Source organism: Taurulus bubalis (assembly GCF_910589615.1).
Source record: "Taurulus bubalis genome assembly, chromosome: 8".
NCBI lineage: Eukaryota > Metazoa > Chordata > Actinopteri > Perciformes > Cottidae > Taurulus > Taurulus bubalis.
The window spans coordinates 24,525,715-24,545,670 of record NC_136596.1 but is presented as its reverse complement, the minus strand read 5'-3'; the positions used below and the strand labels follow the sequence as shown (position 1 = coordinate 24,545,670).

The following is a 19,956-nucleotide window of genomic DNA, read 5'->3' as shown; positions in this document are numbered from 1 at the left end:
CAGGATTAATAAAGTACCTACCTACCTATCTACCTACCTACCTACATACCTATCTACCTATCTATCTATCTATCTATCTATCTATCTATCTATCTATCTATCTATGTATCAATGTATCTATCTATCTATCTATATATATATATATATATATATATATATATATATATATATATATATATATATATATATATATATATATATACCTATCTACCTATATATGTATGTATCTATCTATCTACCTACATACCTACCTACCTATCTATCTATCTATCTATCTATCTATCTATGTATCTATCTACCTATCTATCTACCAATCTACCTACCTACCTACCTACCTACCTATCTATCTATCTACCTACCTACCTACCTATCTATCTATCTATCTACCTACCTACCTACCTACCTATCTATCTACCAATCTACCTCCCTACCTATCTATGTATCTATCTATCTATCTACCTACCTACCTACCTACCTACCTACCTACCTACCTATCTACCTACCTATCTATCTATCTATCTACCTACCTATCTATCTATCTATCTATCTACCTACCTACCTACCTACCTACCTACCTACCTATCTACCTACCTATCTATGTATCTACCTACCTACCTATCTATGTATGTATCTACCTACCTACCTACCTATCTATGTATCTACCTACCTACCTACCTACCTATCTATGTATGTATCTACCTACCTACCTACCTATCTATGTATCTACCTACCTACCTACCTATCTATGTATCTACCTACCTACCTATCTATGTATGTATCTACCTACCTATCTATGTATGTATCTACCTACCTACCTACCTATCTATGTATCTACCTACCTACCTACCTGCCTATCTATGTATGTATCTACCTACCTACCTACCTATCTATGTATCTACCTACCTACCTACCTATCTATGTATCTACCTACCTACCTACCTATCTATGTATCTACCTACCTACCTACCTATCTATGTATCTACCTACCTACCTACCTATCTATGTATCTACCTACCTACCTACCTACCTATCTATGTATGTATCTACCTACCTACCTACCTATCTATGTACCTACCTACCTATCTATGTATCTACCTACCTATCTATGTACCTACCTACCTATCTATGTATCTACCTACCTATCTATGTACCTACCTACCTATCTATGTATCTACCTACCTATCTATGTACCTACCTACCTATCTATGTATCTACCTACCTATCTATCTACCTACCTACCTATCTATGTATCTACCTACCTATCTATGTACCTACCTACCTATCTATGTATCTACCTACCTATCTATGTACCTACCTACCTATCTATGTATCTACCTACCTATCTATGTACCTACCTACCTATCTATGTATCTACCTACCTATCTATGTACCTACCTACCTATCTATGTATCTACCTACCTACCTACCTACCTACCTATCTATGTATCTACCTACCTACCTATCTATGTACCTACCTACCTACCTACCTATCTATGTACCTACCTACCTACCTATCATATATTCACGTTGAGACTGACCGGTCGAGGCGGATGGCGGCCCACCCAGACCCTGGTGTTCTACCTGTTAAAAGGGCCGGGTCTCTGTCAATATGGTTTAGACCTGCTCTACATCCGAAAAGTCTCTCGAGATAACTTCTGCTACAAATTGACGCTCTATAAATAAATGGGGAAAAATTGAATTGAATGCAGTTTGGTTTCTGTTATGTTATTATTTCACTCTTCCTCGGCCTGAGGCCTTTTAATGAAGTACTGCAGTTTCTTTGCATCATCTCTAGAGCTCACATTTGTCTCTTTTGAAGTTCTCATTGCTTTCAGTACAATTATCAGCTGAATGGCTTATGCACTAAACCCAAGGCCAGCAGTATTACAAATGCAAATGGAGACATTGGAGCGAGGCAGAGTCAATTACATGCGTACGCCAGGATAAAACAATCTTCTCTGATCTGTGCTTCCATTATGTCTTTGACAACTGCCACGGCTGACCAGACTGGAAATACTGAGCTGTAAGTCATGTAACCTCGATGTGTCTAATAGCCATTAGTTATATACGTCTGTTAAAATGTTAAAACTCTTTCAAATGTGTTAGAAAATATACTTATATTTATTTTTTAAAAAGGGTTTCTAAGCCAGACCATTGATGCGTCTTTAAGAGCGTTTGGAAGAGGATGGAGCTCAGTTCATATTTGGCTTTAGTCATTTCATGGGTTTGTTGACAATGAGAAAAATGTAGAATTTCAAAGGACTTCATCCTTGAAAAGGACATAAATTACTCACCTTGTGGTGCCTTGAATTCATGAGATACAACTTTGTTTGTCTTTCACGTCTCTACTGTGAACGAAGAATCACAGAAAAAGAGGGGGAAGCTTCCCACATGCATCTTCGCTAAAAAAAACCAGACCATTAAAAACAACTGCACGAGCTTGTAACTAATAAAGGATTATCTTATCTTATCTTAGTGGCACGAGAGAACAGGAATTACCGCCTCACCGTTGTATGCCTCCTCCGACCAAATAGTGTGAAATTGTCATAATTAGCGTATGAATTCTTGAGTTATGACCAAAAACGTATTTTGAGACGTCACAGTGACCTTTGACCTTTGACCACATCCTTGAGTCCAGGTGGACGTTCGTGCCACATTTGTGAAGACCCCGGCTGGCGCGGAGGCATAACAACAACGCTTTCTTTAAGAAGTAGTCGCCAGGCTGTCAGAGAAGAAGGAGAGAGAGAGAGATGAAAGGTGTGTTTGGCTACAGACAGCCAGAAGGATTATCATCATCATCATCATGGTTTCCATGGATGTAGAGAGAAGGGTTGACATTGAACAAGAGAGGGGTAAGAGGGGGGGCAGTCAAACACACAGGAGAGATCAAAGCAGTGGCCTCCAGTGTGTGTGTGTGTGTGTGTGTGTGTGTGTGTTACACCATCTTCAAAGACATTCAAGCAGTTGCCCACTGTCGCTGCTGACCTCATGAGGTCTTCTACACCTACACGAAACGACACACACACACCTTCGTGAGTCATTCCTCAGAGAGGTTGACAGAGAGCTATCTTATATAGAAAGGTGCCTCTTCGCTATCGCCGCCTTGTTTGTTCAGATTCGGGCTGTGCACAAGTTTGAGACCCAAAATACTTATTAAATGCAAATGTAAGTTGTAATTTTAAGGAAGAAAACCTTTTTTTCTTTTTTTTTAAATGGCTTAAAGGTGCTTTCACACCCAAATAGTTCAGTTCATTCAGGCTGTCAATCAAATTCTGACGAGGAGAATTGTATGCTAAATTCTCCGTTGAACATGTTATTTGGGTGTAAACTGTCTAGCAAAAACAATCTGCCACCTTCAGACATTCCTTTGGTCCCTGCCAGGCTCAACGTGAGCGGCGGTCTAGCTGTGATCACGAGGCTCTTTGTTTACATGCAGCATGTTTAATGCTGCATGTAAATCCTCTCTGACGCCGCAGCAGCACAGACTCCCAGTCTGCTCGACCTCAAGACATCATGTGATGTTTGGAGCCGAGTTATCAGCGGTTCGTACGTCCTGTTCCTTCAGCCTTGAAGACACAGAGACACACAGAAAAAACAGAAACAGGAAATCATTTAAGGTCTTTTTTGGAGTGTTGACCTACCCGCTGTCTGGAGGAAGGCCTCAGCCCGAGGAGGGGTTGGCTCCGGCACTGCAGGGAGGGAGAGGAGACACGACTATTAGGAGGGAATATCAAGCAGAGGGTCCTTATCGGATATTTACAATACTAATAACAACTTGCTATACGAATGAACTTAGTTATTATTACTGTGATTATTTCTAAAGATATCTTTTTGGCCATGTTGCCTTTATTTCAGAGAGGACAGATATACAAGAAACAGGGGATAAAGAGGGCAACATGCAGCAAAGAGGGTTGGAATAGAACTTCTGTGGAAAGGACTTAGCCCTGGTACATGGGGCATATTATTATTACAAGTATTATTATTATTATTCATGAGGATATTGTTGACCCTGCAACTTCCGACTTCAGCTTCCATCCATGTTGGTGGCCGCTTGGAGGCTCAATAAAATGATATAATAATAGTAATAATAACAAAATTACAACAATATTAAGAATAAGAATAATACAAATAATACTTATAATAACAATAACATAACAATAGTGATAGTGATAATAACAATATATATAATAGGGAGTCGCACCCTCATTATCATGAAAAGAGATGTCACGGATGAATTACTTTGATTGTATAAAAGAAAATGTCAAGAACATAAATTATCATCTGAGGAGTAGAAGGACTTTTTTTCCCACAATACAGAAGCAGATAATTGGGCTTCAAGCGGTTTAATCATCTAAACGCTGCAAATGCAAAATGCAAATGTGTGTGTTTAAAGAGCGAGCATTAAGAGGGATGGAGCCATCAGAGGCGTTTAAAGGCCGACGTGTTCACGGAGGAGACGACAAAACAACAGATCCTGATGCTTCTTCAAGAAAGGCACCCATGGGAGTCATTTACAAAGAAATGAAAATAATATGAATAATGACAACAATCCACATGGAGACACGAACACACACACTTTGAACACTAGAAAGACTTCATTTGATCGAGAGAGTCAAAGATATCTACATGCACATGCACACACACACACACACACACACACACAGTCACAAACACTATTGCCCCCTCCTCGCCCACACACACACACACACACACACACACACACACGCTCAACACCACCTCCTTGCACACATTCAAATACACACGTCCTCCAAGGGCAAAGATATTGTTTGATATAGAGATTATTTTTCTTAAACACACACACACACACAATTACACACAGACCTCAGATGACTTGATGTAAGGACTTATTGTGTCACACACACATACACACACGCACACACACACACCTCTTCTACCCGAACAAAGATATGATGTGACCCAGATTGAGAAAAACCAGGAAGCAGCAGTAAACCTTATATTTTACGAGCTGCACCATCTGGAGATATTTTTTTGGGGGGTAGGTGTGAGATTGGGGTGACGGAGGGTATCCGGGTGGGGGCGGGAGTAAAGGTGACAGATATGCTGCCCACTTTTCTGCGGCTCACTAATGCAGCAGCGTTCAGTGGGATGGAGGTGATTCATTTCATCCCAGAGGTGGATGATAGGAAATCAATTTACCTTTTGATACAAAGAGACTCTTTTCTACTGGCTTTCTGTTCCTCACCGGGTTTTGTTATCATGATAGGAGGGTTTCTGTCACGAAAAGATGTTTTACACAAGACACTACTTTCTGCAATCAAAGACAGGGAGGAAGGAAGGAAGAGAGACAGAAAGAAAGGAAGACGCTACACAAACATAGTATTCGTGTTTTCCGACCTTTAGACCGCTTTACTTCTCATAATATAAGAATAAAAAATAAAATGTCCAAAAACAAGTAATTCACACAATCCCAAGATTCAATATGAGTTCTGTCAAACGTCTGAACATAGATAATATATATAATAACACCTTTGACCTTTTCTGTCTCCCAGGAATGTTCACGTACTTTTCCAACATCTTCTTCACTTCCCACCGTTTCATTATCTCTGAAAGCCGAGGAGCAAACACACCATCCATAACGTATGATACTTATGATGCGTCCTGCAGCTGGATCAGAGGGCCTCAGCATCTCCACCTCCATCCTTCCAACCTTCATATCGTCGTCACGGCAACGATATTGTTCTGCGCTCCAAAACAACAGAAACGTGTTTTCTCTCCTCGGTTCACTTATTCATTTTTTTCTTCTTTTTCTCCCCCATCAGACGATGGCTGTGACCTTTAGAGGAATATTACAGCGCGGGGAGGAGAGTCACGGTGGCGATAACTGAACGATTTGTTGATGGGAGCCGAGGGACGAGGCGAGGAGACGGCACGCCGCCGAAAATGAGAACTTGCGGGTGTCTGATCACAAGCACAGTTGGGCTTTTTTAGTTCTGACATTTTTCGTCTCAGACATCTCATCTCCCATCTATCGGGGGGGATTCACGTCAAATGAGACGAGGGATAGCTCGCAGAGGGCTGAACAGATGCCCAACGGCCCGAAGAAATGTTTTGGACCGAAAGCCCATTCTAATAAATATATGTATATGTTTAGATATAAATATATTTTTAAGTATATGAGCACATAATATATATATTGCTATATATTTATATATATATATATATATATATATATATATATATATATATATAAATATATATATATATATATATAAATATATATATATATATATATATATATATATATATATATATGAGTGAGGTTTAGGATTTCGCAAAATAAATAGATGTGTGCGTCTGTTTGTTGCACGTTGTGCAAATGTTTTCGGGGGAGAAATGGGCGTTTTTTTGGCAGGGTTTCGAGATAGCTGTCGGACAAACTGCTATGATGTTGGTGTGTTTGCTGTTTTGTTTTATTGTGAAGTCCTTGTCCTTGACCTGTGATTGTCCGTGATTGTCTGCCCTGTTCCCTGATTGTGTATTCCTTTCACCTGTGCTGCCCTAAATGTTTCCACCTGTTCCTCGTTACCTTCCTCTTGTATTTAAACTCTGTTTGTCTCCTGGCCCCTTGTCGGATTGTACTGTGTTTTCCCCGTCTGTTACCCCTGTTGGATGTCCTGTGAATGCAACTGTTTTGTGCCTGTTTTTGTCAGTTCATGCCCCTGCCTCTGCCTGTTTTTGTTCAATTTTTCTGCTCCCTGTTTTTGCTCCTGGTTTTTGCCTCCTGTTCTTGCTCCGTGTTTGGGATTACTCTTTTGTTTGTGCGTTCCTGGGCCTGTTTTTGGGAGCCTGAGTTTTGTTTTGTGAATTAAATTTACTTTTTGAACTGTTGCTTCGGCGTTTGGGTCCTCTCTCCTTACCCCACACCTGACACAAACAAGGGCACCAACTGCATTGGCATCCAACCGATGCCTATGACCGCCACAGACCAGATCAACTGCTTCTGTTATTACCTTTTACAATAAAAGCCCTAGAACGATGCATAACTGTTTTACCAGAGAGAACTATAATTCACTCAGGAGACTCGATAAATGGTTTCACAGTAGCTTTAAAGGCTAACAGCTAACCTCAGACAGACTGACCTCTGCGACCCCTCAGTGCTGAACCCCCTTTGCTGGTTCAGTGGGTCACACACCCATCAGGGAAATGTGCTCGCCCGCTGTGGCAGGTCAGATTCAGAGATGTGTGTGAGAGTGAGAGTGTGTTTGCAGGTCACACGAGACCAGAGTGCAACGGGCCGTCCTGCGGTAATGAGGTATGAGTCGCCGGCGGGGTCACAGCGGGCCCGTGGGCGGGGTTAAGGTTAAGGTCAACTCAGTGACCTGCTAACTGTTTACTAACGGCATCAACACCGGCGCACGTGCAATCTGGTCACATGGGTGTATTGATAGAATGAGACAAAGTGGATAAAAGTCAGTGTTGTCATAAGACAGATGTAGGTCACACTGCAGCAGCACAATACTTCTCTCTTAAAAACAGAATGTCCAGTTTGAACTCGGATCTGGTGATTACTTTATAGTTACTTTACAGTACTGGGACGAAAGAATAACGCAAAAGGTTACAAATATGAAATTTATATTAAATAATAAACTCCCTCTGGTGGTGGTGGAACGGACCCCACCTCGCAGTTCGGCTCGCATGTGGACCGCAAATTTCTTTGATTCCTAATAAAGTTAAGATACAAATTTTTGAGGAAAGCTGGTAACTTTAGCAGCACCGGTTAACAGCTAATGTGCCGAGGTTCCATTCAGTTACATTGTGATGCCTTTTTATACACACACACACATATAAAGTACAAACACACATACGCACATATAAATATACTTATATCAGAATCAGAACCATTTATTTGCCACGTATGTTACACAGACGAGGAATTTGACTTGTACCGTAAAAGTCGGGCTACAAGCCGCTCCTACCTCCGGTCAGCTCCCTGCTGCTGCTGCTACTGGCCGCTGCCAGCGCTGCTGCTGCCAGCGCTGCTGCTAGCTCCCCGCCGCTGCTGCTAGCTCCCCGCCGCTGCTGCTACTGCCCACGTCCCCTCTGCCCAAGTCGGCTGTCGAGCCGGGGCTGGTCCCGCTACCTTTGGTGGTTGTCGGGGAGCTAGCGGAGCGCTAGCGGAGCGCTAGCGGAAGTTAGCGGGAAACTAGCGGAGCGCTAGAATGAGCGCTAGCTGGCTACGACGGGGAGCAAACGGGGACACTGACCGGAGGTAGTAGCGGCTTGTAACCCGACTTTTACGGTATGTACATATATATATATATATATATATATATATATATATATATATATATATATATATATACACACACACATACAAACATATATGCACTTACATATTTACATGAATATGTACAAATATGAATATGAATAAATACATATATATATAAATATATATATATACATATATATATAAATATATATATATATACATATATATATATACACATACACACAAATAAATACATCTACACAGATACACACACACACACACACACACACAGTGGGTCACAAGAAAATGCTTGACACTCCTCTCGACCTTGAATCTGACTCTGCACAATATTCAGATATCCTGATTGTCTGCACTGGAGCGGCCATAAACATGCACATATTGACAGGGGACCACCCTCCGCTGCTGTGTGCATGTAGAAATGTATGTATGCAGCAGTCGTACCATTGAGCCTGTGTGCATGAGGCGGCGGTGTGTGCATTTGAATGGCAGGGGGTCTCCTCTTGCTGAATGCAGACCACATCCAGAGCGTCTCATTGCTATTCATGTGAATGTGTCTCCTGGAATCAAACAGCAGCCAAAAACATATTTGCTGAGCGTTAAAATGCACGCTGTAACTCCACCGGAGTGCCCTCCAGAATGAGATCTGCCTCACTCCATCAGGTCGCTTAATATTTACAGTGCAACTATTGAACAGTGGAGGGATGTTCCCTCCAGCTTTACATGGTATTTATTGTATAGCATGTGGCTTTTTCCCCTTTTTTTTCTTTTTTTTTAAATTGAGCCATAGAACAGATGCAAAACATCGAAGCAAACTTAAAATCTCCACCAATCATTCATTTCTCACACTGAACTGTAATTTTGATTCTTGTCTCCATTTTAGCTTGTTTTAATATTCTATTTTCTTGGCTTCTAAATTACCTTTCATAATGAGCTTATTTTGCACTTTGACTTTTGTCTCTTGACGTTTTATGTGAAGTGCTTTTGAAATGCTTTGATGCTGAAAAGATCTATATATAATAATTGTCTTTTGCCTTAAATCTCAGCCCTCGTAGCCCGTTAAGTCCTCACCCTAACACTAAACCCCTAATCCTATTTATTGTTTGAGTTGTGTTTACCGATTGTACATGGGGATTATACATTATTGTAGCCCTGATTTTTATGTTTAATTTTTTGTTTTGTTTTGGGATTTATACCATGTTTATTGCTGAGGGCTCAAAGAGTTTTAAGTGTCCCTTGATGATATGAGAAATGTGCTGTGGCGGGTGAAAAGGGCACAGAAGTCAGTTGTGTCTGGATCCGAAACAGTCACATTGTGCATGTTACATAATGCATTCACTAAAAACGTTAAGGTCCCAACTACATGTCCAACAACAACCCTTGATCCGAATCTAATTCACTTTCCTCTAAATCACATTTAGCCTTTCGATCACAGTGAAGGTACAAACAGAAAGCGAGGAAGCGACGGGTCAGAAGGCAGGAAATGTCCTCACTCTGAATGTCTAGAAGTCCTCACAAAGACAGATGTAAAAGAGCACATATATGGTGGTGTGTATAGTTGCATACAGTCTCAAATCAAATCCTTTGCAGGAAGGTCAAATCAATGAAACATTCATGCTGTTGAGCAAGGCACTGTCTGAACCAGCGGCACACACGATGACCAACAGCCGCTGACGCCCCCCAAACCGCCTGGTGTGAAACTCCCCATCACCGCCACGACCGACTCCCAGTGCTTCCTTGCCTTCCTTTCCTCCTCTCCTCATCCACTCCCTTGTCACGTCCACTCCGATGTGATAAAGACGGGCGTTTGCGTGCATGGTCTGCAAGACCAGCTGACAAAAGGCTTGATTTTCAACAAGTATCAGAACATTTGATTATCTGTTTTGAGCCAGCGATGCAATCGGGGCGATGCATTTCATTGGAAGCAGCATTGGAAACACGAGAGAGCAAGCTTTGTTTTTTTTTTTATCAAAATCACAGCTGCATGACTTCACCCATAGCTGATGTTATTAAAGCCTTAAATTGTCATTTTGTCAATAACAATATGTGGAAATATTTCGTATTTGTGAAAAAGTGACAACATGCAGTCAGTGGAGGAAATCCCAGTCCATCACGTTCTCACTCTCGGACCACCTGCTGACATCAGTGTGCTTGTTATATGTTGCACACCGCCCCCCTGTGGTTGAACCACCAGAGGGTTACAAACAGTGGACTGAATACTAGAGCGTCCACAGAAAGATAATGTTCTGGAGCTTCAGCTCAAGTACCAGCAACACAAACGTGCGCCAAGGTAGCACCCTGTCAATCACAGTAAGCCCCGCCCTAAATCATACTCTGCTTTATGGTCTGTTTGACTCTAAACGGATCATTTACTAATACGAACATCATGCTGTATTGAAGACTTGAAACTAGAGATTGAGATCATATAAGACCAATAAATCAAGAGAGAAGTAAAGTCCTTTTCTCATAGACTTCTATACAAGAAGAGTCGCCTCCCCTGGTGGTCAGTAGAGAGAATGCAGCTTTAACACATGAAGCATAGACTTCTATACAATCTAAACCTGGATTTGGGTTTCCCAAATTGTTTCTTCAGCCAGAAAATCTAAATATATCCCTCCCTCCAATCAAGTCAATCATTTCCTAAAATATACTTCTCTTCAAGTATTTAATTTCCTCTTACTGGAACAACACATTTCTAAATGGCCTCTAAGACACATTATGAGAAGTCTAATTAGCATTTAAAAAGCAAAGTTTTTGGAGATTCACTTTGCTTGACTTCTGAACAGTTTTCTTAGAGTTGGTTATTTAGGAGCCATTTAGTGAAACTGCCTCCTCGGGGACTTCCGGATGGGCTTCACGATTCAGCTGCGGGGGGTTGACACTTGATCACAAACGGCTGTGGATAATGGGAAAGCTGGTCGCTCTCGTGCTTTGGCACATTCAGAGGAAGCACAGCTGTTTGTCGAGAAGGGAAAGGAGGCTTCAATAACGGTCTTCATCAACACAGTTGTTCCTCTGCCAGCAAGGAAGACAAAAACCCTCCCTGATGAGCGGTTGGGTTTTGACGGACACCTCGCTCTAAAAAGGGACCTTCTGCTGAATTAGTCTCTGCCTGGCTCAGACCAGACGCTTTGGTCCCGATGAACCAGGCTCACATGGAAGGATATGTTCACGGCTCCAGTAAAAACATGACAAATAAGAATCCTGGACGCAATTATTTCTGTTTTCACGCCAAACGCAAAGCAATTTTTTTGCGCGAAGACCATAAACTGTGAATAAGAAGTGGACGTGATCATCGTTTAGTCACCCATTGGTTTGTAAATTAAGCCTCGAGTTCGTCGATATCTCTGTCACCATCTTGGATTACGGCCGACGCCACGTTGTTTTTTGCGACCAATAAACAGATGCGGAGGAGTGACGTAGAGACGCCATATACAGGTAGACCTGTCAATCACCGTGTAGCCCCGCCCATAAAGCATTCCCTGCTCTATGGTCTGTTTGACTCTAAATCAGGGGTCCCGTAAGATAACGTTTATTGGATGTTTCTATTAATAGCTTTGTGAAAAAACGGAGTAGAACAAATATTCAGATGCTGCTAGATGTGCCAAAGTCTGGAGGTTCCGCCCCACTCCTCTGTGTGATCATACGCGCCTCTCATAGGAGCACACAGCCTGAGGCGTCTGTGTCGAGCTCCACCTTTCACCGTGATTTGTTGATTCAGGTGTCAGTCGACATTTTGTGTGAAACTACCCAATGAACACATACGCTGCAAAGATACACTGGTTTTTAATCAGACAGACAACACACTACTACCTGAGAAAATAAAAACTTAGACGCATAAATATAGATAGATACAGAGTACATATGTTGTTCTTGTTCTGAAAACTGTTCTTTGTACTGAAACATGCACATTGTGTAAACATTGTAAATAGTTCGTTTTGTTTTGTTTAAAACAAAAACTGTTGTAATATTAATGTGCACACACCCCATTAAGCTTGAAGTCATGTCTCAGTCCCGAGTCTGTTGCAAATGGAACTTATGGACTTGCAACAGAGATCTAAAAGCTAAACCAGACATGACTGGACCATTTCTGAGAGAATTGCCTCCATCCTTCCCTGAGCTGACAAAAGTGATCAGTCGGGTAATGCACCTTTTTGGAAGCATATCTGTGAAAAACCTTTCTCGACTATGAACTTTAATAAATGCAAGTACAGGGCCAGGATTAGTGATGCCTATCGTGAAGCTGTACTCAGGGTTTCTATACTGTGACCTGGATCAGGGTTTCTATACTGTGACCTGGATCAGGGTTTCTATACTGTGACCTGGATCAGGGTTTCTATACTGTGACCTCCATCAGGGTTTCTACTGTGACCTCCATCAGGGTTTCTATACTGTGACCTGGATCAGGGTTTCTATACTGTGACCTCCATCAGGGTTTCCACTGTGACCTCCATCAGGGTTTCTATACTGTGACCTGGATCAGGGTTTCTATACTATGACCTGGATCAGGGTTTCCACTGTGACCTCCATCAGGGTTTCTATACTGTGACCTGGATCAGGGTTTCTATACTATGACCTCCATCAGGGTTTCTATACTGTGACCTGGATCAGGGTTTCTATACTGTGACCTGGATCAGGGTTTCCACTGTGACCTCCATCAGGGTTTCCACTGTGACCTGGATCAGGGTTTCTATACTGTGACCTGGATCAGGGTTTCTACTGTGACCTGGATCATGGTTTCCACTGTGACCTGGATCAGGGTTTCTATACTGTGACCTCCATCAGGGTTTTTACTGTGACCTCCATCAGGGTTTCCACTGTGACCTCCATCAGGGTTTCTACTGTGACCTGGATCAGGGTTTCTACTGTGACCTGGATCATGGTTTCTACTGTGACCTGGATCAAGGTTTCTATACTGTGACCTGGATCAGGGTTTCTATACTGTGACCTGGATCAGGGTTTCTACTGTGACCTGGATCATGGTTTCTACTGTGACCTGGATCATGGTTTCTATACTGTGACCTGGATCATGGTTTCCACTGTGACCTGGATCAGGGTTTCTACTGTGACCTGGATCATGGTTTCTACTGTGACCTGGATCAGGGTTTCTACTGTGACCTGGTTTAGGGCCAATGTGGCTCAGCTGTGTGAGCAGAAGCGCTGCCAGGTGTCTGGCAAGAAATAGAATAAAGTACAAATGTAGTCAGGGATTGCATTTATTGGTTCGGTGCAGTTTCAATAAGTTATTTAAAAAAATGTAATATATTTGCACTGTGAAAAACTATTATCAAAATGTATAGAAACTGCTGGTTGCCTTTTTTATGATGAAAATATGTTATGAATGTAAAAAAAAAAAAAATTGCGCTTTGTGTGGCCCTCCGATGAAATCACAATACCAGCGGTGGCCCCAAGGCAAATTGAGTTTGAGACCCCTGCTCTAAATGGACCATAATTTAATAAAAGAACCTCCTGCTGTATTGAAGAAGACTTGAAACTAGAGATTGAGACATAAACTCATGTTTACAATGTTTACTGAGGGAATAAATCAAGAGAGAAGTAGAGTATTTTTTTTTCATAGACTTCTATACAACCAGAGGAGTCGCCCACTGGTGGTCAGGAGAGAGAATGCAGCTTTGACACATGAAGTATAGACTTCTAAACAACCAGAAGGGTCGCCCCCTGGTGGTCAGTTGAGAGAATGTAGCTTTAATACACGCATAGACGTCTATACAATCTGACTTCTTTTAGCAACTGGAGGACTGCAGGTTTTAAGACACTTGTGCATCGGCTTCATGAGAAAGAACCGGAGGTCGGCGCCTGGCAAAGACAGGAATGGACGCAATTAGATGCAAAAACTGCCGCGGGATTGAGCTCCATACAGAAAACAAGCATTTTAAAAGTGGTTTACGTGTCATCTTGCCGACAGACCTAACAAAGCAAGATTTCTGACGTTTTACAAATCGGCATCATTGTCCGTTTATTGCACTTATATCACAGCAGAAGTGTTTATTTTGGGTTCAGCTGGCGTAAACCAGCCGACCTGTGGTGTATCTGCTCTCCTCTGTGTAGTTGTCAGCAGCGACACGCTGGGCTGCTCCTCTTCCTCCTCCTCCTCCTCCTCCTTCTCCTCCTCCTCCTCTTCCTTCTCCTCTGTAAGCTGTCAGTGTGATGGATGGACATCCTGTGATGATGATCTCCCTCTCAGTGAAACGAGAGGAACGACAGTAAAACTTGATCTGGGCTTCTCTTCATGCTGCAGCGTCTGTCTGTGTTAATGATTTATAGGAAAGAAGACAATTGTCTTTACAGGATGTCTGAATTTTACTTTTTTTTTATTGATTTTTTTTGCAACTAGTAGTTCTTGATAGTTCTCAACATTGTAGTTCTTTGATTGTAAATTATTCTTGTGTTAAATGTTCTCAACATTGAAGTTCTTCTTCTGCTGGAGTTCATCCAGATCAGGTCCACAAGATAAGAGAGTATCATGTGCTGAGCATGCACTGGCGTGAAGACTGTCTTTGTCCTTGAGGAGACATTTACAGAATAGGGGAAATATTGGAGGATTTTTATTGGCTCCCAAAAAAAAGACAAAAGAAAACCCAACGTAAGATGATCTGATCCAAACTATGAAACCAGACATGAAGACGCTGGGAAGGTGGAACAAGTTCCAACTGAACCCGAATCAGCGTGACACTTCCTCAAAGGTGATATTGTGACACCTTAAGATGTTTCAATAAAACAAGATATTTAGCTTCTTAAAATGATCCATATGGTCTACGAGGTATGTATTTCCTCATCATACAGTTTAATCGGCATTAACTGAGCGAGAGATGAGCGCGTATGAGAAAACATGTTGTGAGTGTGTGTGCCGTCATCTGAGTGGAAGCTATATGCGGCGATTTCAATCGTTGTCATAGCGATGGAAGCTTTTGAACATGGTATTTTTATGACGACCTTCGCTCTCTTTATTCTTTAGCTACTGCACATTGCACACTGGTTGTTCTTCTACTGTAATTTAATTTCTTACACACTCTAACATGTCCTGATTGAGTTATTATAGTAACTATAGTATATTATAGTAGTAAGAATAGTGAAAATTATTGCTAGAAAACTAAATAAAAAACAATAGCCTTTAATAAAAACTAAATCCAGACTGAAACAATATTGCCAAAAACAAATATCATTACCGAAAAAATAGAAGACTGCATGAATTTCCGACAAATCTCGCAACATTGAACCACAGAAAGTGTTGACCTTGCAGAAGTTGGCGCTATGACACAATTGATTGAAAACTAAAACTAAAACTACTGCCAAACTAAATATACAAAAATCCAATCCTTTCTGAAATACTGTATGGTAACTGAAATTAAATAGAAAAGTTCAAAGAAATCATTGTAAACTATCATAACCGCGCCTTCATCACATAAAAGAGTGAGCTGTGCAACCATTCTGTCGAAGATAAAAACAAAAAGAGTTTGACTCGTAACGCAGTCCTTGCAGCAGAAACAGATATGCATCATCTTTTTTTGCTCCATGCATTCTTCTCGGCTCCTACATTACCCACAATGCAACGCATCATTTTCTTTTCATCTTGTAGTCGTCAGCCACACAGACTTTAACGACATCACTTGAGGGCATTTATCAGACTCCACACAGCTCCCTCTGGAGACACTAAAGCCTTCACACTTCTGCAGCAACGCAATGCAGCGTGAAACAAATATGATCTTTGTGAATCTGAGCAATGTAATCGCTTTGTGACGCCTCGATGGAGAGGCGTTACTGTGCTGGATTACGTTTGTCTCTTCTGCACATTGTGTGTAAATAGTTGGAAGAGCACTTTGTTTAACCTTGAAGGAGCGTCTTCTTCTGCTGCTGCAGGGAGTTTTATCTCCATTGGCTTCTCAACCAGCAACAGCCAGCAAAGCCGCAACTTTCATCACTTTCTCTGTTGTGTTTATAATTAAAAAAAAAAATCTTTCAGAAATAACAGTGTTGGTTGACGATCAGAGAAAATGAGATCAACTCTGAATACATGGAGGAACAGAAAAAACTAACAAGACTCTTAATGCCCATTGATATTCTAGGAAATGTCCCCGAATTTCCAGCCACAATCACTTGATTCCACTCAACAACGCGCTTTTGAAGCCTTGATGTGTCGCACATGATTACAGGGACGCGTTTAGCGGCATGAGCGACGTAAACAAGTCCACGCAAATTAATCTCGACAAATGAAGCGTTCTATTTCAATTACAGGGAACACAACGCCCTGTTGCGCCCAACGTCCTTGTCTTTGGAAGACGTTTACACACACACACACACACACACACACACACACACACACACACACACACAATGCCCTCTCTGGACCCAGACAGACAGTTATGTAACACATCATCCCTCTTATGATTAAATTTGACAGTTTGGTGATGTCGGAGGACGCAAAGTGAAGTGGAATGTGTTTTTGTGCAGCACAAAATATGCTATTTTCAGACGTTTCTTCGTGGTTTTCTAATGATTAAATAAATATAAGTTAAGATGATCCTGTATTAGTCCTGCATGCAGCGGGGACGTATACAGGAGTTACAGCAGCATGGTGTAAAGTGCAAACAAGAGACATAATAAAAAAGAAACAAGATCAAAACAAGTATTATAAATATGCAAATAAGCAATAAAAAACAGTAAAGCATCCACAATAACTGAAACATTATATATACAGACAGAATAACTATTATAACTATTATAAACAAGGGGAAGTAAAGATCTCTACTCTTGGTGTTCCTGCAGTGTAACTCATCCGCTGGTGCCTCGTGTTTTCCTCCAACGCCTTTGGACCTCTCTGAATGTTCTCTCAAAGTGCAGACAGCGAGTTAAGTTTAAGCTACAAAAGAACTGAGTTTGGTTTAAGCAACAAAAAGACAGAATTAGGTTAAGGCAACAAACAACAGAGTTCAGTACCGTGTCCATATTCAATAATCATCGCAACCGATCCTGAGCAGAAACTCCTTGTGTCATCTTTAAAGACATTTCAGCATCTATAGACGAGACTCCTTGTTTCAGGTGGCCTCTAAGAGATGCATTATATAAGAGTGGGGAGCGTAAAGCCGAACACAGCAGGTCATCGGTTCATCTCCACAGAAGTCACGGTGATCCTCCATCATTCCTCTGCGACACGTTTCCTGAGATGATTCTAATACTCGGTGCACGTTAGGCAGATTGGGATGATGCCCGCCGGATTAACAATCCCGTGGTGATTGTGGATTACGGCCGGTGTGTGTGTGTGTGTGTGTGAGTGTGTGTGTGTGTGTGTGTGTGTGTGTGAAAATAAATCTCAAACCGTTTTTTCATTTGGGAGCTGGTTACGCAATGCATGTCTGGACTCGTTCAAAATTAATGACTAAAGCACAGACACAAAGATAAATTGTATTTGCTTTGTGGAATATTTTCATGGTGAATACACAACAGACCTAATCTGTTGCTGTTCTGCGTCCCATCATCCCCGTCATTACTTCTTTTCATATGGACTTCCAATGTTGAGGACACGGCTCACACTGTTGTCACGGTTTCTAGTAGTTTTTTGCGAAGGCGGAGGTTTACTTTGAAAAAGACCGATCACAGCCCGGCTGATGAGGTTTTTTCTATACAACCGAGCAGCTGGAGGCCTCAAGTTTTACCTGAAAACTACAAACCAAACCCTCCTTTGCAGTCATACAAACTGGTCTGGTGACACAAATGTTTCACGTCTTACTGTGTAAACTAAGAAACATCCAGTCGGTGACTAGACTTTTCACAAAATAAGACAAAACCTCCTTCAGCTCCATCTTTCCAACTCTCCAGTGATTCACAAGACTCTGAAAGGTGAAACCATCAGTTTTACAGCAGCACATTTACTCACACACAACATATTCATGCTGGACCCTCAGGACTTCCTGCAGGGCTGCAGCTATACGGGATATTTATTTGCCAACCAAACTGTTGACTATTTAGTTAATAAATGAATCATTTAGAAATAAACTTTAATTGTTATATTACATACTTTTTACATACATACATGAAATAGGTCTTCTTCATTTAACCCATCCTTAGCAGGAGCAGTGGGCGGCTGAAAAGCGCCCGGGGAGCAACTATAGGGTTCAGTTTCAGTGTTCAAGGACTTCCACATGCAAACTATGGGGATCGAACCTTATTCCAGTCACTTATCTCTCCAATGGTCAAAAAGCTACAAGGTTCAAGTGATGAGAATCACTGATTACAATCACTTTGTTCAGTTAATTTCAACGACTGTCTCGGTTTGTACGAGAGTAAGTGAACGCATCACCATTCAAAGGCACAAATAAAACTACATTTGAGGGGATGTTTCCAGCAAAATGTTTTGCTGGAGCAAAAAAAAGATATTTGAACAAGTTGTGTGTGTGTGTGTGTGTGTGTGTGTGTGTGTGTGTGTGTGTGTGTGTGTGTGTGTGTGTGTGTGTGTGTGTGTGTGTGTGTGTGTGTGTGTGTGTGTGTGTGGCACACTGACCCATATAAGAGCAGCACCTTTTCTTACAGGAAAACCCGCTTTTTGGCAGGATGCACTTCAAATACTATTACAATAAATTCGCCATGGCGACGTCACAGCGTCACAGCGATACATATCATGATAATAAACGCAAAGTAAGACAAGGTCATTACAAACTCTTCATGAGCGCTCAGAGATAAAGCATAAGCGGATATTTTAGGAACATATAGTGATTTTCCGTGAAGAATAATGCGCGTTATAATCCGCAGCTCGCGGCCACACCGCTGGATAAACACCGCGCACCTCACTGTTAATGAAGTGCTCTACAGCACAGCAACTGTCAATCATAGTGATGAACAAAGCATCAGCCTCCTGTTGCCATAGAGAAATCCTGGAGAAAACCGGCAGCCTGCGCCTATTTTTTTCAAACCATGAATAGATTACATTTGACATCATAAATTCATGCAAAAATACTAATATGAAGTGGGGATTTTTTAAAGCGTCCTTACCTCGAACAAAGGCGGGGTGCCCTTGTCTGGAAGTGTGCATCCCAGTAATTCAGCCAGGAACTTTGCCATTTAGAAGCTGAGCTCCGAGGAAATATTCCCCCCGAAATGTGCGCGGGGCTGAAGCAACAGGAGGGTCCTCTCTCTCGCCGGTCTGCTCGGGAACTTCTTGGAGGCGTTCACGGACTCCCCGCGCGCATCCCTCCTTTTCTTCTTCTTCTTCTTCTCCTCCTCCTCCTCCTCCTCCAGCTGCACAAAACCCGGAGGGGCCACGCTGGATGAGAGGCGCGAAGTACCGCCGCGTGGCTGTGGATGTGGAGGCAGTTGGCTGATGGCTGTCGCCTGCAGGAGTTCTGTGAATGGTTGTTCTCACCGCCAGCAGCCGGTGTGCACTCGTGCAGGTGGGGCGGGGTGGGAGTGGGAGTGTGTGGGGGGGGGGGGGGGGGCAACAAGTTGTCAGATGGTTTTCATCGACTGGTCCTGTATTAATCTGTTGTTTTCATGTTCATGGACACAAATTTTTCGTTTTTTTTAGTTTTTGTGTGTTGCTCAGCAAGAAAATGATACCAATGGAAAGTAAATAGGAGACTTATTTGTGGTGGAGCATGCATTAAATGCATCCACGTGACTGGGCAAGTGACACCTTATAATATCCAATAGGAGGGCTGCGGGAGGTGGATGGGTCC

At 42.0% G+C, this 19,956-nt stretch overlaps 1 protein-coding gene across 1 annotated transcript in view; it reads right to left on the bottom strand.

The window, feature by feature from the left end:
• rasgef1ba (RasGEF domain family, member 1Ba) overlaps positions 1 to 19,342 on the bottom strand; it is a gene marked incomplete at its 5' end in the record, with an annotated part of 99,136 nt that extends 79,794 nt beyond the window's left edge. Inside the window, 2 exons of the mRNA XM_079222627.1 lie at positions 3,642 to 3,689; positions 19,274 to 19,342. Of these exons, the coding sequence (XP_079078753.1) occupies positions 3,642 to 3,689; positions 19,274 to 19,342 (117 nt within the window). The remainder of the gene's footprint in view (positions 1 to 3,641; positions 3,690 to 19,273) is intronic.
• Positions 19,343 to 19,956: the final 614 nt, after the last annotated feature.